General features: G+C 40.8%; 1 protein-coding gene across 3 annotated transcripts in view; it reads right to left on the minus strand.

The window, feature by feature from the left end:
* Positions 1-4,171: 4,171 nt before the first annotated feature.
* Positions 4,172-27,561, minus strand: part of PCNX1 (pecanex 1) — a 76,905-nt gene continuing 53,515 nt past the window's right edge. For all 3 annotated transcript variants that reach the window (XM_079989806.1, XM_079989805.1, XM_079989804.1), the window contains 21 exons: positions 27,175-27,266; positions 26,222-26,331; positions 25,724-25,829; positions 25,277-25,369; positions 24,390-24,540; positions 23,945-24,086; positions 23,500-23,677; positions 22,739-22,847; positions 22,207-22,336; positions 20,958-21,016; positions 19,435-19,650; positions 18,763-19,016; positions 17,578-17,808; positions 17,186-17,286; positions 15,819-15,969; positions 14,545-14,775; positions 13,444-13,718; positions 12,393-12,598; positions 11,155-11,594; positions 9,636-9,776; positions 4,172-8,660 (listed from right to left, as the gene is read on the minus strand). In XM_079989806.1, the coding sequence (XP_079845932.1) occupies positions 8,520-8,660; positions 9,636-9,776; positions 11,155-11,594; positions 12,393-12,598; positions 13,444-13,718; positions 14,545-14,775; positions 15,819-15,969; positions 17,186-17,286; positions 17,578-17,808; positions 18,763-19,016; positions 19,435-19,650; positions 20,958-21,016; positions 22,207-22,336; positions 22,739-22,847; positions 23,500-23,677; positions 23,945-24,086; positions 24,390-24,540; positions 25,277-25,369; positions 25,724-25,829; positions 26,222-26,331; positions 27,175-27,266 (3,557 nt within the window). In that variant the 3' untranslated portion in view covers positions 4,172-8,519. The remainder of the gene's footprint in view (positions 8,661-9,635; positions 9,777-11,154; positions 11,595-12,392; positions 12,599-13,443; positions 13,719-14,544; positions 14,776-15,818; positions 15,970-17,185; positions 17,287-17,577; positions 17,809-18,762; positions 19,017-19,434; positions 19,651-20,957; positions 21,017-22,206; positions 22,337-22,738; positions 22,848-23,499; positions 23,678-23,944; positions 24,087-24,389; positions 24,541-25,276; positions 25,370-25,723; positions 25,830-26,221; positions 26,332-27,174; positions 27,267-27,561) is intronic.

The raw sequence follows: 27,561 nt of genomic DNA on the forward strand, positions 1-27,561 counted from the left end.
GCAGTGCTGTGTTGCAGGCTTCTCAGGGGCATTTGGTTGGCTTCTGTGAAAACAGGATGCTGCACTAGCAGGTCCACTGGCCTGATCCAGAAGGGCTGCCCTTACGTTCTCTGTACTACATCTGCTCAGGACTCCTTTGCAGACTTCTGCACCAATGGTTGTTTCATGGAAGTTAGCCTGGCTTTCCACTCTCACAAGCTTTTCATGTATGTGGAATCTACATTATTTGTATCTGAATTAGATCAGCTGTGGTAAGGGAAGCAGTCGATGAAATATTTATTTCACAGATTTCAGGTGCTGGCTCAAAACAAAAGTGCCCCGTGGGCAAGAGGATCCCGCCTGCTACAACCCACAACAGCTGTATAACTCTCCATTCCTTATGCTTAGCAACAGATGTGTTACAAGTGGTCAAGGGGTTAAAAGAGAAAGCTTCAGGGTGTGCACAGAACACCAACCCACAGACCTTTGTATCTATGCCACTATCTTAAAATGCGGATTCCATTCATCTTCTGTGCAGCGACTAGCACACTGTGAATGCTGACTAAAAATAGAAAGGGTTGTTGCAGTGGTAGTCAGCATTTTCCCTTCCCTTTGGATTCAAAAGGAGTCCCGTGCGCTACAGAATGTGTGTCAGCTCAGAGTACAGCACCTTTGAATGCTTCGATATACACCCTGCAATATTACCTATGTATGGTCATCATCCTCTCCCTCAGCACAGTCCACAGTTACACTACTTATCTTTATCTAACCCTTTTATGTGTCCCACCTGGATCCCCTCCCCTTGCAAATTATAACCTACCTTTCTCCTGTGGCTCCTTCTCCTTCAACATCCAAACTCCACACTATTTCCCCAGTTCTAAATCAAAAAACAAAAAAACACCCAATCACTTGATCCATAAGAACACAAGATAACACTGCTAGGCCAGTGGCCCATCTAGTTCAGCATCCTGTTCTGGATAGTTGTCCAGTCAAAGGCCGCTATGGGGTTGTGGCGCTCATTTCGCTTAAGGCGAGGGAGCTGGCATTTGTCCAGAGACAGTTTTCTGGGTCATGTGGCCAGCATGACTAAACTGCTTCTGACACAACGGAACACTGTGACGGAAACCAGAGTGCACAGAAACAACATTTACCTTCCTGCCGCAGTGGTACCAATTCATCTACTTGCACTGGTGTGAGCAGCTTTCCAACTGCTAGATTGGCAGGAGCTGGGGCAGAGCAACGGGAGCTCACCCGGTCGCACGGATTCTAATCGCCAGCCTTCTGATTGGCAAGCCCAATAGGCTCGGTGGTTAGACCACAGCGCCACCCGCATCTCAGATGTCCATGAGAAACATGCAAAACAAGATCTAAGGGCAACAGCACTCTCCTCTCCTGTGATTTCCAGCAGTGGGTATTCGGCAGCATACAAAGTCATCATGGGTAGTAACCTCTCTCCTCCCTCTCCAAGCAAGCCCCAATTTCCCTTCTACTCTTTATGTCCTGGAACAAGCTGCTTATTGCCACTGCCATGACTCGCTCTCCTTCAGTTCTGCTTTTGGGCACTTTTATACTACACTCCACTGAAACTGTCCTCGTGAAAATCACTCATGCCTTCCTCACCCCCCAAGCCCTCATCCTCTGTACCTTTGATAGAGTTTATCATTCCTGCTTCACTCGCTTGCCCAACTTCTGCTATTCTGTCCTCAAAACTGGTTCTCTTCCTACTCATCAATTACTTGTGCAATGCTAACATAGAGGGATGCTCTTCGTCTTATTTAGGGTCCCCAAGGGCTTTGCACTTTGCTATTATTCTCTATAAACATTGTCCCTGGGGAGTCTTCGTTATGTCTCATGGCTTTCAGTGGCATCTCTGCAGTAATGACAACACTGAGCTCAACTTTCTACCTAGTTAGCAGGTAAGAGAGTGAACATGGAATTCTTATTTCAGCCAAAATTCACTCAGGCAGCAAGCAACAGATGTTGATTCTGTTACTTTCAACACTCTCTCCTTCCCCTTGCAAAAAGGTATTATTGGCCTACCCATAATAGAAGAGTCATTAATCAAATAGTGAACATGTAATGCTTTGAAAGACTTTAAATGTAATGATTCATTGTTCAGCCATACCTCATAAGGTTGCTTGCTGAAGATTCCAGATCCAGTACATAACTCTAGAGGCAAGGTCCACAGGTAGCTGTTGTAGAAAGATTTCTGTTGTAGAAAGATACGGCCAGAGTAGACCGTACTGGTCACGATGGACCAGTGGTCTTACTTGCTGAAAGAAACCTATGCATGTTTATTATAGCCCTGCAGTAGCCCAGCAGTTTCCTCTAGAAATGTTTCTGGTTCAAAAAACAAGGGGAATGTGAGTGTGACCTGGTAGAAATTATAGCTGAAAAATTTGTGCTATGGTTATGATCAATCACACCAATTTGGTTTTTAAAAGTTGACTTGTGAATGTGACTTTTCAGTACAGAACTGAATTTGTACTGTGATTTTCATTGTGTTTTTCAATTTCTTTAAATAGTTTTAAACTTTTTAATATGTTTTTTCGAGGGGGATGTTATTCGGCTATTTCTGTTTTCATTACCGCATTTACTCAAATCTAATTCTCACCTTTTTTGGCCAAATTACATTGCAAAATTTAAGATGTGCATTAGATTTGATGGCACATTTACATTCGCCATTACATTTTTGGTTTCAAGGTACTGAAATTTGAGGTGCACATTAGATTCGATGGCGCATTAGACTTGAATAAATACGGTGTGTATTTTGTGTTTTCATATTGTAATTCTTTCTTGTGAACCACCCTGAGACCTGCAGGTATAGGATGCTATATAAAGTTAATTAATGATGAATAATAATAATAATAATAATAATAATAATAATAATAATTTGGCAGTGATCACATAATACTGTTATAGGCAATGTAACTATTTATATGATGTAGGCCACAGAAGGAGAAGCTTTGGGCCTCCGGTTGCTGTTGAAGCATAACTCCCAGTGATCCTATTGGGGCCACGCTGTTGGAGCTGATGGAATCAGGAGTTTGAGCAAGAAGTGGAAATCTAAAGGTTCCCCACCTGATTCCTCACCTCACATTTCAGCGGCACCTTGTGTGATGCCAAAATTCAGTGCCCCTAGGGCACCCTCTAGAGTTTGGCATCCAGTGTAACTGAACGGGTTGCGCTCCCCTAAATCCGCCTCTGGTGAGGCCTTCTCTCACAGCCTCCAACACAGTGGTGGTCACTGTCTCTTCCTTGCTGCGTTGGCCACCCTGTGCTGTTCCCTAAATGCTCCCCCACCTTCTTCTTTTAACGCTTTTGTGTGGCTGGAACATTCATTTGACTACCCAGTCTGCTTGCTTTTTTAAAATAAACAAAAGCTTTGGGGCGCAGAGCACTACAAAGCAAAGTACCAGCTGAGGCTGATTACCCACCATTTTTATTTCCCCATTTTTATTTCTGGGTCCTGAAGGATTTGAGACGAGACAGGAGTGGGCTGTGCAGGTGAGCTGGTGCAGGTGGGCTGTGCGAACCACACTCAGGAGCTTCGCAGAGCTCTTTTAGTTAGCAAGATATGCAAAACCAGCCAGATACATTCAGGACGACTGCCCTTTGTCCTCCTCCAATCCCAAGCCCTCTGGCTGTTGCCCTGTGACTTGCGCTACCTGTTCCACCACGTCATGTTCCCATCAGAGAGGAAACTGAGCAAGCCTTCTGCAAAGGAGACAAAGGTCAGAGACAGGGCACGGTACACTGCTGAGGAGACAAAAAGTTGAAGAGAGGGCATGGCGGCTAAACACGCTGTGGTGTGTCTTATGCTGCCCCACACCCTGCGAACGCCATTCCAGTGTAGGAAAGGAAGATAACAAGTGACTGGAGCTTGGGTGGCGTGGTGCTTAACTTCATAGCTGGGTCCTGCGCCTTGCGCACCCCTCAACCTATCAGCTGCCAGTTAACTCTCTAGTGACATTTCAGATCCCTCTGGATTGCGGGGCTCTGAACTTCCAACCCTGAAGTCTGCACCAAGCAGAGCCAGTGGGCATACAATACATCACCATCTCCTTTCACGGATCAAGAGGTGACCCTCAATTTTTTAGATATTACTCTTCACAGGTAAAGTGTGGGTGGTGCTCCTACAGGTGTGAGAAACCAAAAGATAAAAATGAAAACAAAACCAAGGACAACAAGAGGAAAAAGACTTTTTTTTATTTCAGTGTTTCTTTCCACTGTCAATACTGTTCTTTTCAATGCATGTTGAAAACAAACCCCCCTCAGCTTTCCCCAGTTTTAAACAGCTACAATATTTACAGGCTGTTTCCAACAGCACACACACACCAAGTACACATGCCCCTATCCCTGGTAAGATCTCCATATGCTGGTAGATGCAAGGTATATATATATATATTCCACATCCCGTTTCAAACTCAGTTTACTTGCTTGCTTGCTCTGTTTTCTCCCTCCTGCAGTTCATTGTCAGGCTAAGTTTCACAAGGATGCTAACAAGTTTGACCTTCAAGCTATGAGAGTCGAAGTCGTAAGTGAGCGACTTTACAGGGCTGTGTGTATACACAGTCAAAAGTCAATGGCAGGGTTTTGTTTTGTTTTTTTTAAAAAGTTTTTGCATTACACCCCCTGAAGCCTTCTGGAGCAGCCATCTTAAAAACAGCCTTTTAAACAAATCTGGGTGAAAACTAGTCAAGGTCTGTAGTTCCCACCAAGGTGTTATGTACCCACCATCATTTTACTAAGGCACGGATTAAATACTGCTATAATTTCTTACACTGTCCAGCATCACAAAGCAAAGGGCATTGTGTTTTTAAACACCAAGTAAGGCCAGACAAGTAGAAACCTATATAATAGGTAAAAGAAAATCCCTTAATAAAATTAGGTATATAATACCATGGTGGCTTAACCCCATACCTAATATGAAGTATTTCTATATGCTCTGAAAGGGTCTTCCATTTATACCACTTCATTTAGTTAAGGTATTACTTTTTTTAAAAGGGCTTTTAACAAGAAGACTGACATCACTGGGTTATTTGATCTCGCAATAATTCATTTCAATGCCTGCTTTCCTAACATTTTGTCCCAAAGCAAAGTTTAAGGACTTCTTGCCATACCATTCAGAGTGTACATCTGGCCAGTGTTTTCATACATTTCTGTCACCATCAGCTCCCAAATGACAAGACAGGGAGGTAAAGTTATGACAGAATTGAAATCAGAAACGTTTCAGACACTCCTCTAAGAGATTTTTTTAAAAAGAAAAACAGCAACACTTCTGTTGAAAACTTCCTTGCATTTTCTGGTTTACCAAAAAAAGTCTACAATTCACTACTGCAATATCGGATATGAGTAGGATTGTGTACTTTAGAAAAAAATCAAAGCATTTCAAAATGAGGTAAGAAAAGATTTTGCTTTATTTTCCCAGCGCATCAACTGGGATGTTAAGCATGCTTCTATGTTTAATGATTCCCCCCAGGTCGGGTAGTCGTTATACATTTATAAATATCACCTGTAGAAAAACTAATTTTCACAAACTTTCTAAATATCTATCCTCAGAAGCTAGTCTAAGCACAGAGAAAAATTAATCCAGCAGATTACCAGCTACTTACAATATTGCCAAGTATTGAAAGGCAGAGTTTAGAAAAGTGCTAAGGTTTTTATTATTATTATTATTATTATTTAAAAATTGCACATTTTGCTGGAAAGGTTATAATCCGTGAAAATGTTGGATTATATTATGCCTCCATATAATGAAGGCTGTGTAGAATTTTACTTTTTGGTCAACAAACCCACCTAATGTAGTGCTCCAAGAGAAAAGCAGATGGGTTTTGGATAGAAATTCCCTAGGTATTAAGTGGGTGACCATACATTAAGAACCTAGAAAGCCAGAGCTCTTTCCCAATTAATGGAATATGGGCAACCTAAAAAACCTGAGGTGAAACTGTGGTCACATACTTTTTTGAGATATTTTCACTGCTAACTGCATGAGATTTCTACCTAATACTGGTGCAACTGGAACCACGTTGAGCTAATGACTTGCATACTAGGGACTTGGGTTCAATAACTGAATGTACCAAATTACAAAAGGATCTATATATGAACACATCAGAAGCCTTAAAATTACCATATCTTTTAAAAAATTGAATCTTGGATCAAGTGCAACCAGAGGGCAATATTCTAAGTCGCAGATTTGTAGGGTACTTGTCACCAGCTGCATGTTAAAAATGGGAAAGCAGAATATTTTTTCTCAGAAAAATCTAGCACAGACCTGTCATAATGTACTCAAGTCACTGCCTTAGTCAAACTGACATTTTATTTTATTTTTTTAAAAACGCTTTTACTGATGGGTGTAATAGTGTGTGAGATCACTGGGTGTTTTTTTTAAATGACTGGTTGTCCATCATTTAACAGTCTTGGGAAACTCAAGATAGGAGTGATAAATGAAATTTAAAAGTGTCAATTGAGAAGGAATACAAGAATGACCTGTCAACATACAGGCTGGTTTCTCTCATGCCTATAAAATGATGAAAATGCCAACACAGCCCGGTGCTAATTTGAAGACATTCAGACACTCGTGTGATAATTAATGAACACAGGCTGTAGCGCAGGCCAGAATAGCAAATTCTTTTCAATAGTTTTCTTACATTCATGTTCTACCTCCTGCTCCCAAAGTTAAGCCTGTGATTTCACATGCATGAGAAACATGCAGTGAAATTCACATTACTGGGAAATGAAAATCTTTGCTCAATGTGTGACCTTAATGTGTGATCCTAAGTTTACTAGAAACAACATTGTATTGACACTTTGCATAGTGCAAAGGCATAGGGCAAGTTGTATTTGGACATTAATACACATTAGGTCACAAGTACTTCAACTCTTTCATTAGGTGTATAATGCTTTTAATTTTACTGCAATTCCTCCCTTGCAAGATCACCCATAAAGCTTTTAAACTGAGGCAATACTTGGAAAGTTCCAGAGAATAAAAAGATGGCTGCTTCTAAAAGCTACAGCTGCAGACTGTGTTGAGTTTCCTATCGAGCCCTGCAGAGTTCCAGATCGCACACAGGAAACAATCCCTACATAACACAATTTTTCATGACTGCTGGGGGCAAGACACAGAATAATAGCACATTAAGAAGCTGCAGCTTCCTCTCCTCGTCCCAATGTTATTTGAGTAAATTGTTTCCCTGAAAACACACACACACACACACACACTATGGAAAAAACAAACAAACAAACAAACCTAAACACAGTAAAACCTAAGATATGCAACATAATTCAATTTCACAGTTATACTCGAAGTACAGTTATTATAGAATATATAATCACTGAAAATAAAATTCAAGTCACAGAAAAGAATGACTAAAGGGAGCTAAAAGGCGAAATGGTAAAAATGATATGACAGTCAGGCTGTGCCTCCTGTATTTTTCCTTGAATTAAAAATAAAAACAACAACAACGACAACAACCCTCCAGCTGCTTCACCAGACTGAATATAGGAAGAAGTCCAAATGCACATAGAAAACCACTATCCCATTTAAAACACTGGGTCTCATCCAATTTCCCTTGAAAAAGTAAAAATTTATTCCAAAGGATGCCAATAGCATCTTTTAGTTGGCTCTGAGCTGGAAAGCAGCAAAAGGTAGAGACAGAAGATGCACAGTAGTGTGATTGGGCCCTTTGTAACAAGGTGAAATTACTGCACATTTGTGCCATCCATTGGTTTCACCCGGAGTGGCACCTCTGGCATGCTATTCTGCAATTATTTGTACTCCGCCATATATTGTGAATAGGACAATATGAATGTACTGATGCACAATCTAGTATATTAAGCCAGAAAAACGGATCAATGGCACAGGTCCTACCATCAGTATGAACATGGAGCGGGAGGGGGTTAATCCCAAAGGCAATTTAAATAATGGTATTTCTTTTTATATATTTATACATACATATATAAATAAATGTTCTGAGCAACCTCAGACCCTTTGTTTTTAGTGCATTGCCATAAAAAAAAAAATAGTGCAGTTTTCTCACTGAAACGTTTCACTCACAAGAAATAAGAATCTTTTAAGTCTGGTCACTCTTGCCAAGAATAAACCCACCATTCTGCTTTACACTGAACTCAAGATTTATACGCTACTCGGTTGTTTTTTTAAAAAAAAGAAAAGAAAAGATGAATGGAATCCACATTACTGTGACAAAACATGGCCATTTTTGGCAAAACGATTAGAAAAGCGAGATGTTCCTATTTTAAAACTGGAAAATGTGGGGTTCTTTTAAAGCACTGTAATGCATAAAATGAAGTATAAAACAGAACATTACCCTTCATGCAAAATGTTTTCCTCAGTAGCTAACTTGAAAAATAAAAATAAAAGCAACGCCCCTTATTTATTTTTGGGCCAGAGATTGACACACAACCACTTTGATTTCAAGTCTTTTTCTATTACTTGAGGCATGAGGAGCATCCTCCTGAGAACCCAACCTCATTTCTAAACCTTGCGGAGGGACAAGAAGCAGCTAAACTGTCCAAGCAGCTCACACTTCAGCCCCAAGTTCCAGGACTCCAGTTTCAATCACAGGAACATATTTGTCTTCAATCAGGACCAACAGGATGGTTTTGTCTATGTGAGATCTACTTCCTGGATCTCTGCTGCAAGGCACCCAACGGTGAATCACCTGGAGGAAGGACAAGCACAGAAAACGTAGATAGTGTAACTTTCATCATTCTGAAAGACTATGGAGACAAGGCAATGACCCAGACTGGATGATCATCTTCTCCCTAATTGGTGGGTGGACCAAGGTTACGCTTCCATGTCTTGCCCATCAGATGTGTCTGCCCCATCTCAAAGACTGCTCAATATCTATCTGCAGGTATGCTAGTTGAACAGAGGGTGCACTGGTGTCTTTCCTTCTCATAATGTAGTTTATAGTGTAACAACCAGTAGAAGAGGTATGAAGAACTGAAAGAGGAGAGGTGTTGAAAGAAAAGAAATGCAAACAATCCCATCTCTAAACCGATCTTTTGGGACAAGTGAGCACATTTCAAAGAGACATCCACTCCTGAAAACCTTATCGCTTCCCATTATGTCCCGGTTGTGGAGATTACACAATACTGATTTCTCTCTCTCTCTCTCTCTCTCCCCCCCCCCACAGTCTGATGCTGTTACCATCTAATAACAATATGGAGTATTCCTCAGTACCAGGAAAAATATACAATGTGGACAGATCACACACTCGTATTTCACAAAAATCACTTAAAAGTTACCTCCACATTTTGCCTCATAACTTTCTTTCAAGGAGAGCTAGAGCTTACTTCTTTTTTTACCTGAAAGCTCAGAGTCTGGGAAACCTGCCAAGGGACACCCATGAAAGCCTCTGCAGACAATGCGGCACTCATGGGTGTCAGGTTAGCAAGACTGCTGTAACTTATTGCATGCATGAGTTCCATTTTCTATATACTTTCTGAAAGGTATATAATATGGTGATTATGAAAATCACCATATATGTAGCATAACTTACAGGCTGCAAAATTGAGCTTTTCCTAATGCTCAAAATTATTCTGAAACATGAAGTATACATAGTCCTGTGCTGTATGTTCAATGGGACTGTTAGGATAAATGTTCCAAAAATCCACTGCAGAGAGCAACTTACATGGCCTTCCATGCCTTCCTGAGGACTCCAGTCTTTCCAGCTGTTTCTTCCAGCTTTTAACCGTATCGTCTCATCTGGCCACTGCAGTTCCTTTCTTTTGGACAAGTTGATCCCCTCCAATACCTGGCTGGGATCCATTATCTGCAACAGGAAGTGTTTAAAATATTTTGGAATAATCTGTTTAAATGGAAATTAAATTCTCACTTCTGCTTATTGGAAAAAGGATATTGTACTAGGACAGTACCACTTCAGTACACAGGGGAGGGGCTGCATAATTTAATATTCCCCCATTGTAAACCCATTTCCCCAATCTTCCAAATTTTGTTACCAATACTAGTTAATACTAGGCATGCAAATCTCTTCATTTTATAAGCTTTGGTACGTAGAATAAAACAGGAACACATTCCTAATCTCCTACACTGCGCCTATAGCGTGGGAAGCTAGTTGATGTAATGCTTTGAAGGATTTGTGAACTCCAGATCGATCAGTTAAGGTTACTAGTCGACACAGGGTATGCGGAAAAGAATGACAATCATTGTAAGGCAGCCTTAAAGCTCAAAAGCTGTGTTGGAAACATGCCAAGTCGCGTGCCTCTTTCAAACATTTGTATCTTTCGTGGTCTAGAGCCTGCAGGTATTTGTAAGTAGTAGAAAGTATATCATCTCTACAGATACTTTACCATAAGAACCTCAGCTCCATTCTCTAGAATATTGCATTACACAAGAGGTTGAAAACTAACGTACCACTCTCTGGCTAGTGATGAGTGCTGATTCTAAAGATTGTAAAGAAGACTGGGAATCAGATTTATTTTGTTATGTATTTATATTCTGCTGGAAGCTGCCCAGAGTGGCTGGGGGAACCTAACCACATATGTGGAGTATAAATAATAAAATAATTAATAATAATAATACAGAAGTCATGAAATTAAAAGACACCTGCTTCTCGGGAGAAAAGCAATGACAAACCTAGACAGAATCTTAAAAAGCAGAAACATCACCTTGCCGACAAAGGTTCATATAGTTAAAGCTATGGTTTTCCCAGTAGTGATGTATGGAAGTGAGAGCTGGACCATAAAGAAGGCTAATTGCCGAAGAATTGATGCTTTTGAATTATGGTGCTGGAGGAGACTCTTGAGAGTCCCATGGACTGCAAGAAGATCAAATGCATCCATTCTAAAGGAAATCAGCCCTGAGTGCTCACTGGAAGGACAGATTGTGAAGCTGAGGCTCCAGTACTTTGGCCACCTCATGAGAAGAGAAGACTCCCTGGAAAAGACCCTGATGTTGGGAAAGATGGAGGGCACAAGGAGAAGGGGACGACAGAGGATGAGATGGTTGGACAGTGTTCTTGAAACTACCAGCATGTGAGTTTGACAGCGGGAGGCAGTGGAAGACAGAAGTGCCTGGCTTTCTCTGGTCCATGGGGTCACAAAGAGTCAGACACGACTAAACAACAACAACAACAACAACAATAATAAATGTTATTATTCCTACTGCTACTACTATTCAAGCTGATTTACCTGAATTCTATATCTAACATCCTCCCTTTTGGTTTGTGTCTGGTTGACAGGGCTCACATGTGTGCCTGGCTGTGCATCAGTAACGTTACTCATTCCCTCTGTCCCTAGAAATCCAACGAGGGCATGCTGCTTGCAGGCAGGGATACTTTGGCTGGAGCTGCTTGAGGAAGGTAGGCCATGTTGCATGTTGGCAACACCTGTCTGGCTTGGGGGGTCCATTTGGTTCACCATGGACAGACGCGACTGGATGGACGATGGAAGATTGCGAAGGGAGATCTGGCTGGTGGAGGAGCGTCGGCAAGGCACAAAGCCAGTAGTGGACGTGCGCAGGGATGAATGACGACTGCTGTAGCAATAGGACGACTGGCTGGCAACTGAGGCACGAGCAGGAGAGTGTCTGACAAGGCTGGACTGCACAGAATGAGCACTATGACTGGTGCCTAATAAGGAAATAAAGGACCATGAGAGCAAAGGGTAAGTGGGAGTCTTTGATATCTTAACAGCTTTATTTTAAGCCTTTAATATACCAGTTCTTTCTTGATGTAAAATTGATCAGCAAATTAGAAAAGCTCCACGAGGTTTCAATACTTGTCAAATAATTCAAATCCACAATCTGTTCCAGCGCCTTCTGGAAGTACATCTTTCATTCATACACAAGTATAAAACATACCTGATAAAGGATAAATACCATCTACTTTCTACATTATTCAAAATGAACTGTTCCATTTCTCCTCATCTTCGTTCAGTTGCCTCGTCTAAGCTGCTTTACCATGTCATCAGCTATTTCTGCACAGTGGCACATTAGCTGAACTGGGCAAAGTTTTCCATACCACCACAGATTTGGGTTCTGTTTGAGACATAACGCTGTCAAAACTGTCTAACCCATGTGCTGAGCTGCTGCACACACAGAGCTCATAGTGGGTGCTTAAAGCAACCATGTGGAGGAATTTAAAATAGCCTTGTTCTGGCAGGCATAAGATGTGTAACAGCCTTAAGTCCTTCACTGGGCAAATGCTGGATAAGATGGAGGGGTTTTTTTGCCTACCATCAAGCTGCTATTTGAGGTTTGGCGCAGGAAATTAAACCGTTTTCTGATACGCCTGTCAATAATTGGTTATAGAACTTCAGGATTCTCCTTATGGAGAATGTGTGTGTATCTCTCTCCGCTGCTTCCTTCCACAGCATGACAAAAGCGCTAAGGCGCTTAAATGTAGACTCGTGCCCTGGCTCAGATTTACCTAGAGTGGCAGGGTGAGGTGTAACAGGAGGATGCAGTCCTGTTCCAGGGGCTTGTCCAACTGTGACGTTTCCTCCTCCTTGAGATACGCTGCTTTGAGAGTCATTGGCAGTTGCACTGTTACTTGTGCAGGACGCTGCGCCTCCAGCATCTGAGTCTTCGATGTTCCCCCCACTGTTGCATCCAGCACCACAGCCTTTTCTTAACCTGAACACAATGGAAACACAGCAGGAAAAAAAATGAGACTAGAGAAACTAGACACCAGGTTCTGATGCAACCCCGGTCAGAAAGACCCATTCTTGCTGGAATTTCTCGTGAAATTTGCCCTGAGTTCAGGCTTCATCATGTTTTCCTGCCCCAACCCAGTATTAGCTGCTGCTTTAAGGGCAGAGAGATGATAACATTGGGAAACACATTATATAGGGGAGGGGGAGAACTCTGACATGAAAATACAACTCTACCTCGAGTAAATGCAGAAAATGTTTTGAAATATATTTGGCAAATAGTGCGTGACAATTTGCAACAGTGAGCATCAATGTGGCATTATATATTTATCTAGCAAAAGCAGAATCTCGCACAGCTGTGCAAGTGCCTTGTTTTTGTTTTATTTGTGATGAACTGTATGGATTTCAAGGAGTTTACTCGTGCAGTTGTAGGTAAGCAGCCTCCAGGGCCTCTACAGTTCCCCAGCCAGGCTTTTGAAAAATGAATTTTACATAGAAAACAGGTGCCATGCTCAGTTAACTCTCGCAGCAGGTTAGTGATACAACTGAGATCAGATTTCTGGACATAATCTATTCACATTGCGTTTTCTAATGACTTAGCAGTGTAAATATAAAATTCAAATTATATAAGATGCCTGGAATCAGCTTTATACATTTGAACTGTACAATTCCCCTGTAATACGGTAGGAATCATACCCTGCGTTTGCTACATAAAAGAAAGCTATGGAGCGCCAAAACTTTTTGTTATGTAAGCTATGTACTGAGACTGTTTCAATGGAACATACTGATTCTAGTGAATGCTCTCTGGAGATCTCTTGAACCACTCACCTATGCCATGTAGAGACTATGAAGTTCCTGATGTTTCCCAAACTGATGGCACCCCCGAGAATCTCTTTAAGCTGCTCATTGCTATCCGAGTAAGATGTAGTCAGAGGGGACACATAAATGGGATATCCAATTGGCTGATCACAAGATGAGTTTATCATGTTTCTTAAAGCTTGCTTTGCATTCTGGATGCTCCCTCTTTCTGGGTTCCGATTGCGCAAGAAAACCAGCTCTTGCTGCTGCCCAGCCCAAAGACCACGAACACACTCCTTATTGACCTACAGGAGCACAGAAATAGGGGGAAAATGTCACTGGGGAAAGTAAAAGTGGCAAGCACATAGCACACAAAGACAGAGAAAAAATTCATTCAGTCTACGTCTTTAAGTCAACTGGCCTATTTCACTCCTCGCAGACAAATACACATGATTATTCATCAGAACGCACACTTTTCCAAAGTTTAGAACGCAGTTCTTGGCTCAGTACATTTACTGTTATGTGTCGAAATGTAACAATCTACCTTGAAATAGTATGACTCTTTTGGATTAGTGGTTTTGGTTTTTTAAAATGGTATTACTTATTTGCTGCAACTTGCCCTGGGCACTCAGAGTGAAGGGCAGGCAAGAGTCAGATAAATACACAAATCCAGCTTTTAAAAGTAACTAAAACACCAGCCGGGACGTGGGTGGTGCTGTGGGTTAAACCACAGAACCTAGGACTTGCTGATCAGAAAGTCAGTGGTGCGAATCCCCGACGGGGTGAGCTCCCGTTGCTCGGTCCCTGCTCCTGCCAACCTAGCAGTTCGAAAGCATGTCAGAGTGCAAGTAGATAAATAGGTACCGCTCTGGCGGGAAGGTAAACAGCATTTCCGTGTGCTGCTCTGGTTTGCCAGAAGCGGCTTAGTCATGCTGGCCACATGACCCAGAAGCTGTACGCCAGCTCCCTCGGCCGATAAAGCGAGATGAGCGCCGCAACCCCAGAGTCAGTCACGACTGGACCTAATGGTCAGGGTTCCCTAAAAAAACACCAGCCTCACCATCATTTTGGGAAAGCTCACACATTTGATGCAACTCATGAAATATTTTTTTTGTGAGTCAGGCAACTTACTTTAATGACTCTGAAGATTAGAAAGCGCTTGTTCAACATGATTATTTTGTATTCATTGGTGCCATCATCCATTACGTGGCGAAGGGCAAGCAGAGAAGGAGAATTGGAAAGGACAGCACTTCTCCAAGCAGGGTCCCCTTCATGAGCTATGACCAGATTTTGTTCATGGGATGTGATGGCTTCATAGAGAACAGCAGGATCATCATATTCATCTGGAGATGTGAAATGATCCTAAATAGAGGAGTGAAAGGATTGTTCAGTAGGTTCTTCACTGTGAAAAGAGCAGCATTTCATTTTAAAGAACCCTAAAATTATGCCAGGATGCGGGTGGCACTGTGGTCTAAACCACTGAGCCTAGGGCTTGACAATCAGAAGGTCGGTGGTTCAAATCCCCGTGATGGGGTGAGCTCCCGTTGTTCGGTCCCAGCTCCTGCCAACCTAGCAGTTCGAAAGCACATCAAAGTGCAAGTAGATAAATAGGTACCGCTCCAGTGGGAAGGTAAATGGCGTTTCTGTGGGCTACTCTGGTTTCACCATAAGCGGTTTAGTCATGCTGGCCACATGACCCAGAAAAACTGTCTGCGGACAAACATCGGCTCCCTCGGCCAGTAAAGCGTGATGAGTGCCGCAACCCCAGGGTTGTTTGAGACTGAACTCTCAGGGGTCCTTTACCTTTACCTTTTACCTAAAATTATGTTCCGCTTAACAAGTAGGATCTCACAAACCCTCAAAACTGTTTATGGTGTCATCCATACACATTAAAAACGTAATTCTTAAAAGAGTTAATTTATCAAATATTTTGGAGACTGCTACAAAGACTGTAATATGACTACTTAAGGATTCTACAAAAATATTTAAGTTACTTGCAAAAAGCAGCCCACTTCAGTCAAAGCAAGATTTTTCAATGGTAGGCTTTTTGGGGGAGGGAAAAAAGGTACCCAAGACTGTAATTGAATAAGTTCACCTTAATAAACTGGGGTGGGGGTGGGGTTGAACTTTCAAAAATGTGTAAATGAATTAAGGATGCTCCACCCCAAATTGTAGCAATAAGCAAATTATTACTGTCCTTTATTGGTAGACCTAATTTTACATTATGTATTTTCTTGCATATTACTAAAAACAGATCATTTCCATTTGCCCCTCAAACTGTACCTTTATAACTGTCAAGTCTCCATACTATAGCTGCGCAACAGAGCACTTGAACACAGCCTGAATAAGACAACCCATGCCCCTTTTAGCCCTGATGCATCCATGTGCAAGCAGTCCTTATATACCTGATGTAGTTTTAATGACATGCGTATTCCTGGGACGACTACTTTCCTCAGCAACTCCATGTCTGCAAAGATCCATTCATCTCGAATCGATGAGATACGAAAATCCCCTTTGAACAATGCATGGAGCCCATAAAGGAAGGATTCCAAATTACTGTTTAGTTTGGAAAAGAAACCCCAAATGTTAAAGCAGGCTATTCAACATTCCATGTGAGCAGAAAAGTGTCGAAAAGAATCTGTTAACACTTCCAATTCCATACTCACAACTGCCAATACAGATTAGAACTGCCATTACATACAAACGTAAACAGGGAAGTAGAAAACTGCCAACAATCACTTCTAAATTCTGCCCTAACTATATATGAAGGGGAATGTTGAAGTGCCCGAGGAGCAAAACATCTCCAAGTACCCCTGCAGACAGCAGCTTAAATCATTCTGGCTGATGAGGCCAAAAGCCGCAGTTTTACTTGGGAGCTTTTACTATACTGCAGTTCCTAATTTGTTGAAAAACAAACAGCAATTTCACACCAATCTTTGCCATGATTTGACCATCCCATAATATTTCACCTCCCTCAATTGTTGTTTTTCTTAAGACTTATCCTGTTCTTAATGTCAGGTGGAATCTGGGACTCCTTCCCAACCCTGGAGGTTTGTTAGGCACTATGATTGTGTTTCTCATTTTCACAACAAACCAGCAACATAAAGGCGGATTATTTAATACTGTACTGTCATTAATTTTAAGCAGGTGGAGCTTTCCACTGGAAAACAGGTCTCTTGAAACCCTCTATATGAGACCTTGCCTCAGCTATGCTGGGCACACAGAGGAAATACATTTTCTGTATAACGCTAGGCTTGCCATCCCTGTTAAATACACCGCAATAATAGTCATTTCACACTTTCTCCTGCAGACAATTGTCAGCTACTCAGATCTTGAGGCCTGTCTCACACAAGCATTGTGAAGTATACGCTCATTCAAAGGTCCCAGGGCAGAGTACAGCAATTTAAAGATACAGGGAAGAATTCAACATTGCGCTCCTCTGATCATTCCATCAGTGCAAACAATTCAGCTTGCCAAACCTAATGGTCCCCTCTCCTTCCCGCTTGTGTTGTTCTGGGGTTCTCATATACTCCCCAAGTCAATTTCACAGCTGGGGGGGGGGGATGTGTGAGGGGAGGGGAGTGGGGGAAGGCCCACTGCACAAGCAGAAAACCTTAATGGGACTCGCTAAGTGAATCCTGCCCACAATATGAAAAGCAGTTTAAAAAAAAAGGATTTAGGGCAAAGGATAGAAGCATATGTGCAAATTACATGATTTAAATGATCCGAACTTTTTCTTCTGTAAAATTCTAGAGTAAGAGATTTACATTACCTAGACATATGATGTGAAGCAGTCCCCAGAGCTCTCCGGCCAAGAACACACAGTCCATAGCAAAGAGTCACCAGGGAAGAATCTTTATCTGCATTCAATGGCTTCAAGTAAAGGAAAAAGTGAAAGGCTTAGGGAAAACAGAAGTAACCACCAGAGGAAATATTGCTATTATGTCTTACATCAACCTTGGCCTGAAACAAAATCAGCTCATGAACATTTTTCTCCACTTCATGCTCCAACATGGCTCTTTATTCTTTCCTTTCCTTACATTGCTTCAATGAAAAATCACTTCCTTGTGTGCTTTTAACTTTTAATATGAACTTTAGTTGGGATTTAAATACTAACAGACTAATATATATTCCAGGATCCCTGAATAATTAAAAGATGCTTACCTTTTCTCTCCGAGAACAGCAGTATTCTATCCAGTTGAGATAAATGACACAGAAACTCTCTCTGGAGACCCCTGCTAGGCGGTGGTCATAATCCTCATCAATATTAGGAGTAAATGTAGGATCCACATCAACATAGTTTTGGTCTGCACATTGCTGCAAACCTTCCTGCATTGTTTCATTTGATAACCATTCCTCTAGCTTGGGGGAGGATGTTACATAATAGATGATACCCTGTAAAGACAAAAGGTTAAAGGCATGTAGACTTGACTACAATTCTTTATGGTGGTTTGTATACATCCTTGAAAAAAATGCTGAAAGGAAATAAAGACATGCTGTAAAGTGGCCAAAGCTATCAAACTGGTGTGTCCATTGCATGACTGGAGCAGGTAAAGAAAGAAGCACATCTGCCAACCATATAGCAGGAGAAGAATGTGAGCCTGAGGCTTCACTCGTTCCTTCTAGCTCATTCATGTAGCGCTAAACCACGGTTTAGTGTTACGTATGACCCAGCCCAATAAGTAGAACAGCAAGTCTCAATAAACAAAATATGCACATCAACAGCTTGATAAATCACATTATACATTTGACATTTCTTTCCTGTGAGATGCAGTGTGTAGCTGTTAGAACAGTTGTTCCCAACCCCTTTTGGGCCATGCCCCACCTAAGCATCTCTAAAATCCTGATCTCCACCCCCCCCTCCGGTGACATATAATTCTTATTATTCAAAAAGTGAACTCTTATTCACATGGAGGAAGCCTAAAAGGCCATTCACTGTTAATAAGTCATTCTCAAATTGCCAGCCCTTAAAAATCAAATTGCCCCCGTGTGGGGCATGTGCCCCATGTTGGAAACCACGGGGTTAGAGTGTTGGGAGACCAGGATTCAAATCCCGACTCAGCCATGAAGCTCACTGAGTGACCTTGGGCCATTCATAATCTCTCAGTTTAGCCTACCTCACAGAGTTCTTGTGAAGATAAAATGGGGAGAACTATGTATGCCACCTTGAGTTCTTTGCAGGAAGGGTGGGATATACATATAGTAATAAAATAAAAATAAATATGGGAAGAGGTAGATGGTTTGACTGCTTTCGCCTACAGATCACCTGCTTTTCGCGTAGTACTCAATTACTAACGATCACACTTTCTGCTCTCAATAGCAAACGTGAGGTCTAGGATTTGTATTCACCTTGACATAGTACGTGGTGAGTATCTTTCTAAGATCAAAGACTTGAAGCATGGATGCAGCACTGTTGTCTGTGATGCTGTAGCCCTCCAGGACATACTTGGTTACCAGAACCTCCCAGGCTAGCCAGCGTTGGCCAAAAGCAGCATTGAAAGAGAGCATGTGAGGGATGTGACCAGGTTCACAGCAACAAAACCCTTCATCTTCTTCCACACCCTCAGTAATGGCTTCTACTTCCCGTTGCTGGCAGTAAGTTCCTGAAATGACGAAAAAGGAACTACAACAGCTGTGCAGAGTAACAGCAACAAAGCAGTAACTGCAACAGCTGTACAAAGTAGACCAGAAATTATTATAGGCATATCACACATGGGTCACAGCTCAAATTCGCAAGCACGATGCTACAGCCCGGTAGAAAGAGGCAAGATATTGCTACATTTGCCTGATAATGACAAAGATCTAATCAGCTTCTGTTTCAAGCATTTATGAATGCCAAGTTTTAAATTGTCCAATATATAATTGGACTAAGCTTGGAAGAGGAAGCTTGTTTACATCTGTTGCCTTTACCAAACATTCACATATTTAAAATGTCTATCAAACCAAATGCCCCATCTTAAGTAACTAGCTTGCAACACAGTTTCAAGGAGATTGGTGGAACTTTAATTTAGTTAGTTTTACCTCTAAATTCAAGCCCCCTCAGCTGGAAGGTGACCAATCCATTGCCTATCTCTATAAGGTGTACTAGTGCATTGAGGTAGTCAGAAGCAAGGATAAAGCAGTCCCCGGTACTATAGTTCCCCCATCGCCCAAGGAGCAGGTCTCCACACAAGCTGTGCTGAAGGGATCGAGTTAAGTGTTCGTAGAAGATTGAATTCAAGTTATTGTCGTCTGAACCTAGATGGAAGGAAAAATCCAGATCTCATTAAGTCTAAACTAAACTTTTCGATTCATATCTACAGTTCTTTGACAAACAACATTTTGAAAGATCTGTCCTTTATTGATAACAGATAACAAACTATTTGTTGTTACCGTATTTTTCGCTCTATAACACGCACCTGACCATAACACGCACGTAGTTTTTAGAGGAGGAAAACAAGAAAAAAAAATATTCTAAACGAAAGAGTGAATGTATGATTTTTGTGGTTCATGTGGCCACAGACATGTGATCTGACAGTGAGTTTGGAGTAGCCCAATGCAAAAATCCTGAGGATCCATGTGGATCCGTGCTTTGTAACCACGTTTTAAGTGGGGAGGGAAGGAAAAGCACTCAAGGGACAAGGAACACTTGTGGGGTGGGTGGAGAAGGATGCTGCTAATAATGAAGAAGAGGGGTATAAGGGAAGAAGGCTCCTCTCCTCTCCCACTTTGCTCCTTTAAAGAAGCAGGTTCTCTGTCCCTCTCTCCTCCCCACTCAGCGGCTCTTCTCCCACTTTGCTGTTTCAAAGCGAACCACGGAGGAGGGAAGGAAGGGGAACCATGGATCCTCTGCTCACGACTGCAGCAGATCCCCCCCGCCACCCGTAGGCATTCCCTCCATAACACGCACAGATATTTCCCCTTACTTTCTAGGAGGAAAAAAGTGAGTGTTATGGTGCAAAAAATACGGTAATTTAAGCACAATTTCAAAAAGTATTACTACAGACATATATGTATTTATTAGGGGCCTGCATCAGATTTAGACAAATACCAAGCCCAATTTGGCTGCTTTGGAAGGTTACCACAGGGCTTTTTTGAGCCCGGACTAGCAGGAGCAGGTCTCTGGTTTGGTAAAGGATTACCTGGTTTTCAAACTGATGGAATATGCCGAAAAGGCGAAACTAATTAGAGATGAAGACAATAGAGACTTTTAAAAAGACTGGGAATCATTTATGTTGTATCTACAGAAATAATGTAAAGAAATGGACTCACTAGCAGGGTTTGAGTAAACACTTACAATCAACAAAACAAATAGAGAAACTACAAAGATGATGTTAAAACGATAAGAGTATAACAACATTTAAGTTAAAGAATTTAATATTAAGATACAATAAAGCAAGCAGGAGAAGTCAATATGTAAAAAACCAGAAGAGGAAGCTGAGGGAAGTCGTGGGGAGGAGAGGGAATTGTGGGAATTGTATTTGTTTTTTGTTATCTGATATGATGTTATTATGATAAATATGTAAAATTCAATATATATATATATATATATTTTAAAGGACTACCTGGATTTCGATCAAGCTGGGAAGCCAATCTTGTGTTTGAGTGGTCCACTCGTTTTGTGCTGAAGAAAGTGACAAAATATTAAGTTATTACAAAATGTACCATGGCAAGTCTTCATGGGTTCTCTACCACCATATGCCTTCTTCCCCCAAGAAAAATGAAATAAAAGGTCCATGCCAAAAGTAAAACACCCTCTTGCATTTTCCCAGCTGGTGATTCTCTCTCAACTCCCTGAGGCTCTGTCTGCTGAAAGATGAATTGTTTACAAAAATAAGCCAGTGTAACCTGGTTTGTCACCCCTGCTAAGAAAATGCAACTAAGTGCTAACTGCTGCTATTTCCAGTCCTCCATTTTTTTCCCCTGTCTGTCTCTCTTTCAAGACTAAGACCAGAGGCACAGCACTCCACTGCATTTCTCTGGATGTGAAAACAAAGTTTAGGCATAGCATACTGTCTCTTTCAGCAAACAGACGAATATGTGCACTTGCTGTCACTACAGGTCTTCCAACTGGAAAATTACATGGAGGCTGTGTGGCTGCTGTGAGCCCAAGTAGCTCTTTGTATACTGGGCCAGGTTTTATACGCATCTTAATTAGGGCTGAGGAACCTCTGGCACACAGGCCTTTCTCCCCAAACCACGCCTGCCTGCTCACCAGTTGACATCACAGGCGACAAATGAGAGAACAGGGTTTACTCCTATATTAGCTTTGTGATCCTGTCCCCAGAATCCTGGCCTATGTTTGACCAGGGATCCTAGTTTAAAGCAAACACTTGCAAGTTTCACAGCAAGCCAACTTCAGACCACTGGTTATGAAGCTGGATTGTTAAACTAACCAGATTAACTAACCAGATTAACCAGATTAATTTTGTGTGAATGTGGCCAAAGTAAAACACTAAAATAGTTGGGTTTTCAAGTGAAATCATTTTTCACTACATGATTGCACAAGAAGTTCATCTAAGAGCCAAGATGAGTTATTTCTGACTTCTACAGGTCACCAGGGAGAGATTCCAGAGGTTTACCTCAGAAGTATTTCTGCTGATTTCAGCTAAAGGTAGGATGAAGTGAGGATATTTTTCCACAGCAAGAAACTAGTGGTGACTGCGCAGAATCATAATTCTTCTGCAGGGCATACTTTAGGAATTTAGCATCATGCATCCAGAAACATCACATATTATAACTTATTTTTAATTTTTTAAAAAAATCTCTCGTTACTACAGAAGGAGGTTTTTTTATGCCTTCAAAATCACCTACTTGTAGTCTCGCTCCCAAAACTTGACAGGTCTAACATAAGAAGTGATGAATATTGCACTTCCCAAAAATGGGTTTAGTGGAGTAGAGAAGAAAGCAGACACAGCTGCTTGGACAAACAGCATTGCAGAATCTGCAAGGAAGGAAAGTCAAGGAAACCACAACTTTCTTTCTTTCTGATTTCTTCATGTCAGGGCAGAATAAAAAAAAAAAAAGAACAACCACAATAGCTCAAATATCTGTGTCATTTAGAAAGGTCCAACAGCATCGTAAACTACACTTGGCAACCATTGTACAGAAAAATGAAGTAATATACTACTGTTCTTAGTGTAGAAGCATGACAACTTATAGCAAAAACAATGTTTCTGCTACACTGCACAAACATTCATATCACAGTGCTTTGCAATCGAAACTGCTCAGAAGAGATTGGTGTGGCTTGTAATCATACATTTTAGTAGACTTTTACAATATATTAAGGCTTCAAAAGTTCTTTTCCCTGTCAGCATAATACATCTGGAGCTTTCAAAAAGGATACGTGGTACAGCAAAAGGCTGGGCAAAAGCATGGAACGCAGATCCCCATGTGATTTGCCAAGGAGCAATGTAAGTGTATACAAATCTCAACTTGTAGAAAAGCTCCCACAGCTAGAAAGAAAACAGAAGGAAACGTTTAAAAAACAAATTTGGTCACAGATCTTGTACTCTTGACACATGTATGATTTGAATTTCCCAGGAGGAGTTTTAGAGGCACTAGCAAAAATTTTTTGTAAAACTGTGCGTCATGTATGCCACAGCCGATCAACTGGTTCTGTTTTAAGAGGCATGAAATGTAAGAGAATGCCATGCTTTGTCAAATTTGTACATTAAATATTTAACCAAACAAGTGGAGACTCTCTATTCAACAATAAATAAACTTCCTTTCTATCTGCAATTCATCAGATAACATGATAAAATATCATATATCAATTCTTATAGATAACAAATGGTCAGATTGTCCTTTAGGAGACAATGGAAAAGAGGAAGGAGAGAGAATGAGATTCTATATTATGATGGCAGTATATGTCCTAATATTATTAATAACAAATGTTTTGGTACCGCTTTTAATGTATTCAAGATCATCAGTTAAACTCTTAAGACCGTAGGGCTACCATAAAATATAAAATTGGTGGCTTTTTAAGGTTGCCTTTCAAGACTGTGGAAAAGATGGCTATGCCAACTGCAAGATCTACTGCCATCTCGTTTTGCCACAGAGTTATGGAACACAGAGCTTGGGCACTGTATTATTATTTGACATTACCTTGCTGAAGAGTATGGACATGAAGAACAAGTCTAGCAGCATTGTCTCTGAGAAACGTTTGTAGTCGAATGTAAAGAAAAGCACTGTGAAAATGACAGTAACATACTGGTAGGTTGGGTTGCTGAAAGAGGAACGCAACAGCTTCATACCAGCAATAGTAATCATTAAAGCACCAAATCTGCAATGAGAAAATATATTTGTCAAGCTGATCAGTTTACTCTTCACTTTATCTGCATTCAGTACGTTCTTGGAGATTAATAAATTGTTCGATATATTTCTCACTTTACTATCTTTCATTAAATATGCCTGACCCCTTTTAAGAAAGAAGAATCTGGAGTTTCAAGAGACTGGTCAAGCAACAGAGATAGCCTTTGCAATAGGACATTAAAAACAAACAAACCATAATTAAAGTAAAGGAAGTGCCTATGTGCTGTTTTCTACTTACTCTATATCCAGTCTCTTTGGGCTAGCAATAGCTTTCGCACTGCTGCTGAGCTCATTGAGGACTATCAGAGGGTAGATAATATTTTTCTCCACAAAAAGAAGCCATATATGAAGTTTCTCAAACCACATCACATGTGCAGCATCTAAGAGGAGTCACAAAATACAATACAGAATGCTATAGGAATCTGGAAAGTGTATCAGGAAACAAACCAAGCTCAGATGTCTATCTGACCCCTCTTTCCCACCATCCCTCCAATATAACAGGTAAGATATCTGAACTACTTTCCATTGCTACAAAGTTTTAACTTTACTGCAAGAAACTAAGTTTTCTATAGAAGGAAACGAGAAGAACAGTTTTATTGTAAAGTCACAATATAATTAATTATAGTTCACAGTAAATGCCTAGGGAATAGGCAGAGTCTTAAAAGAAGAATTGTACTACTTACTGTGGACTTCAAATTGATAGTATTCCTTGGTTTTCAACAGTGGGTGAGAAAAACAGTGCCAAGGGAGCTGTTTCCGAAGTTGTGGCAGTACATAATGGGTCATAAAGCCAACTGAGCCCACCAACGCGTACAGAACATAGCTCAAGACAGGCTAATGGAAAAATTTAAGAAGGAATAAAGAGACTCAGTCTCAAAAACAATCAATAGCAATTCCTGTCAGAATTGTGCTTCTCAATTTGGGCAGTATGGCAGCACTGGCTGAAAGGGTGCCTTCATCATCAACTGCTTCCCTACCTATTCGGGATACATCCCACGACATGGTGCAACCCATGTCTGTCTCCAAATGGACCATTTTGAGTTTTGTTGGGAGGGGAGTATCATTAAAACAGGTCATATTCCTTGTGTTTCCGTTTTTCCTGATACACACAATACAAGGAATGCTGCCCCTGCAAACTTGTCTTTGAGATGCAGTGCACTGCACCATTTAACATCCTAACTTTCTTCAATTGCTCATGCAATTAGATCCATCTCTTTGTGTTATCGATGCCAACTAGAGTCGTCTCCAGGAAACACAATAAATAGGAACATGGAGAACTACAAGATCTTTTGCATCTTCTGGTGAGCCTCATGTTCCTTCCTCACAGTACCCGAAGGATGGGGAGTTTGCCAGGCTGAGCATTGCAGAACTGGGGAAAACTAACAAGGGACATTAAAAAGTCAATAGAAATCCTACATCTTAAACCAAAAGCCAATATCCCGTGCTGCTGAGCAAACCCAAACCCCGTCATGTTATAAATGCTGAAGTCAACAACACTGTTCAAGAGGCAGATACAAAAGAAACTGGTAAGGATAGTTTTGAAAATAAGGGGAGGGGAAAAGTAAGGTACCTGCAATACTGTGAAAACTGTGCTGACGTGAATAGCAAAATAAAGTACACCGATGACTATGCACACCACCAGATCAGACTGCAAGCGTTCACTCTAGGAAGAAAGAAATAACTTTTTTAAAACTAAGAGAGTTCCAGAAAACTGTTTCTCTCTTTTAGTTTTAAGTACTCATGATAATCATTGTCTACACGCTATAATTTAACCCCTCCCAATAAAGAAATTTAATCCCCTTCCCAAGAAATCAACATGACAGCTGAAGTAACTAATGTTCTTTCTTGTTAGTGATCTAATATAAAGGAAAATAACCACTGGTATCACAACTGTCAGACAGAGGTACTTAAGGCATCATAAACAGCATCAACAGATAATTCCCTGGACACCTGAATCATTAGAAGTGTCCTTGTAATATCAGTCTTCTTAGTATGCTACAAAAGTGAGCCAACTTACCACTGAATTTCTCAGTTTTTCAGGTAAGGGGTCTTTAACCTCAGACAGTGGATCCTCTGGATTTTTATCTTCTGAAGTAGGGAAAAGTTTTGATTGCACTAAAGAACTAAAAAAGAAAAGAAAATGTTTTCTTTGTAATGATTGTGCACTGATTTGAGTCCAAAAAGAAAAACAAATCAAGGTTTTTATATATATATATAAAAGCAGAAAACAACTATTGGTACTTATCTGCACTTTGTCCCCCTTTATGAAAAGGGCCTTCATATTGCATCCATTATCCCTGGCCATTGACCATGCTGGCTTATGCCAAGTCCAACAACATGTGGAGGGTCACACGTTAGCCAAATATGAAAACTGTTTGCATCAGGTGGAGGTTGTCTAAAGTTTTTAGGCCCTTTGCTCCCCACAATGTTTTCTGAACAGATTCCCTCTCCCTTGCACAAACAATTATTGCAATAAGACTTCTACGTAATATACAAAGAGGTAATTATTACTTACAAAAGCACAGAAGGATCACTACTCTGTCTGCTGAGATGGTAGGATATTGCCACTAACATGCCACAGAATACTGAAAAGAGCACTGGAATATGTTGACCATCCCAAGAATCCTGTGGGCAAAATCAGAGTCCATAGGGGGGAAAAATTATTCTTTTTTAAGGTTACAGAATCGGAAATCCTGTGTATCTATGAAATAAACTGCATCAATATTATTCCTTAAATAAATTAATTACATTTCCCCTCCACCTTGAAGGGAAATATCAAAATCAGTTAAACCAAAGTACAATCAAGAAAACAGGGTGGGTATAAATATGTATGCATATCTCAGGTATCAATTCTCAGATATGGATGGCATCGTGCACCAATTCAGCTTTCGCATACAAGCTGACACCATGTTGTTAGTGTTGCTGTGGAGCACAAGGGATATTTATCGTATTCTTCTGTGTATAACATGCCCCATGTAAAAGACGCCCCCTATTTTAGGGGAATCAAAATTTTAAAAATGTACTATGCACTATCCGTGTATAAGACGGCCCCTTATTTTAAACTTCAAAAATTTAGGAAGGAATATAGTCTTCTACACAGAAAAATACGGTATTCATTTATGGTGGGTTCCATGGCTTTACCAGAGCATGAAATAAGCATCCTTTCCTAAGGATTTGTGAATGTTTTATAAATTGTTATGTATCTCCATTTTGATTTTGTACTGAGTAAGAAAATTTATCTGTGGTCTGTAGTCCCTTGGCCTCCCTTGTTGGGATGTACCATATGGTGTGGAGGGGTGGCAGTGTATAATAAAAATTCTGGTGTTTCAAGGAAAGAAGAAAAACCAATCTTCATCCATCCACCTTTTACAAATGTTAGGAAGTTCAGGTAATAACATTTAACTTTTAGTTTCATGAAGTGGTACAAGTATCAAGCCTAAATTTACTACTCAAAAATATAGCACTCACCTTTAGGGCACCATAACACAATCCATACAATAATGCTACTGCCACAATACTACAGATAAAACTGTAAAGTGCTGCAAGCAAGCTTGTCGTCGCTAGAGAATAAGAAAACGTTTGTTAGGAAAAGAAACCCTTAACAGTGGAAGAACATATTTAGGTTTCAAGAAATAAACATTTATCCCTTTGATTTTTGTTTCTACTACAACACTATAAAGATTTACAGCAGATTATCTCACACTTAAACTTATGCTACTTTTGAGGATTCTTTTATTGCGTGATATTACTGTTGCGCAGTATTCTTTCACTGGAAAAGTTAATTCAAAGATGTGCTTTTCCCAATGAGCCTGAACCAACTTAAGTAGACCATACGAGCTATTACAGACCCCACAA

Source organism: Podarcis cretensis (assembly GCF_951804945.1).
Source record: "Podarcis cretensis genome assembly, chromosome: 1".
Taxonomy (NCBI): domain Eukaryota; kingdom Metazoa; phylum Chordata; class Lepidosauria; order Squamata; family Lacertidae; genus Podarcis; species Podarcis cretensis.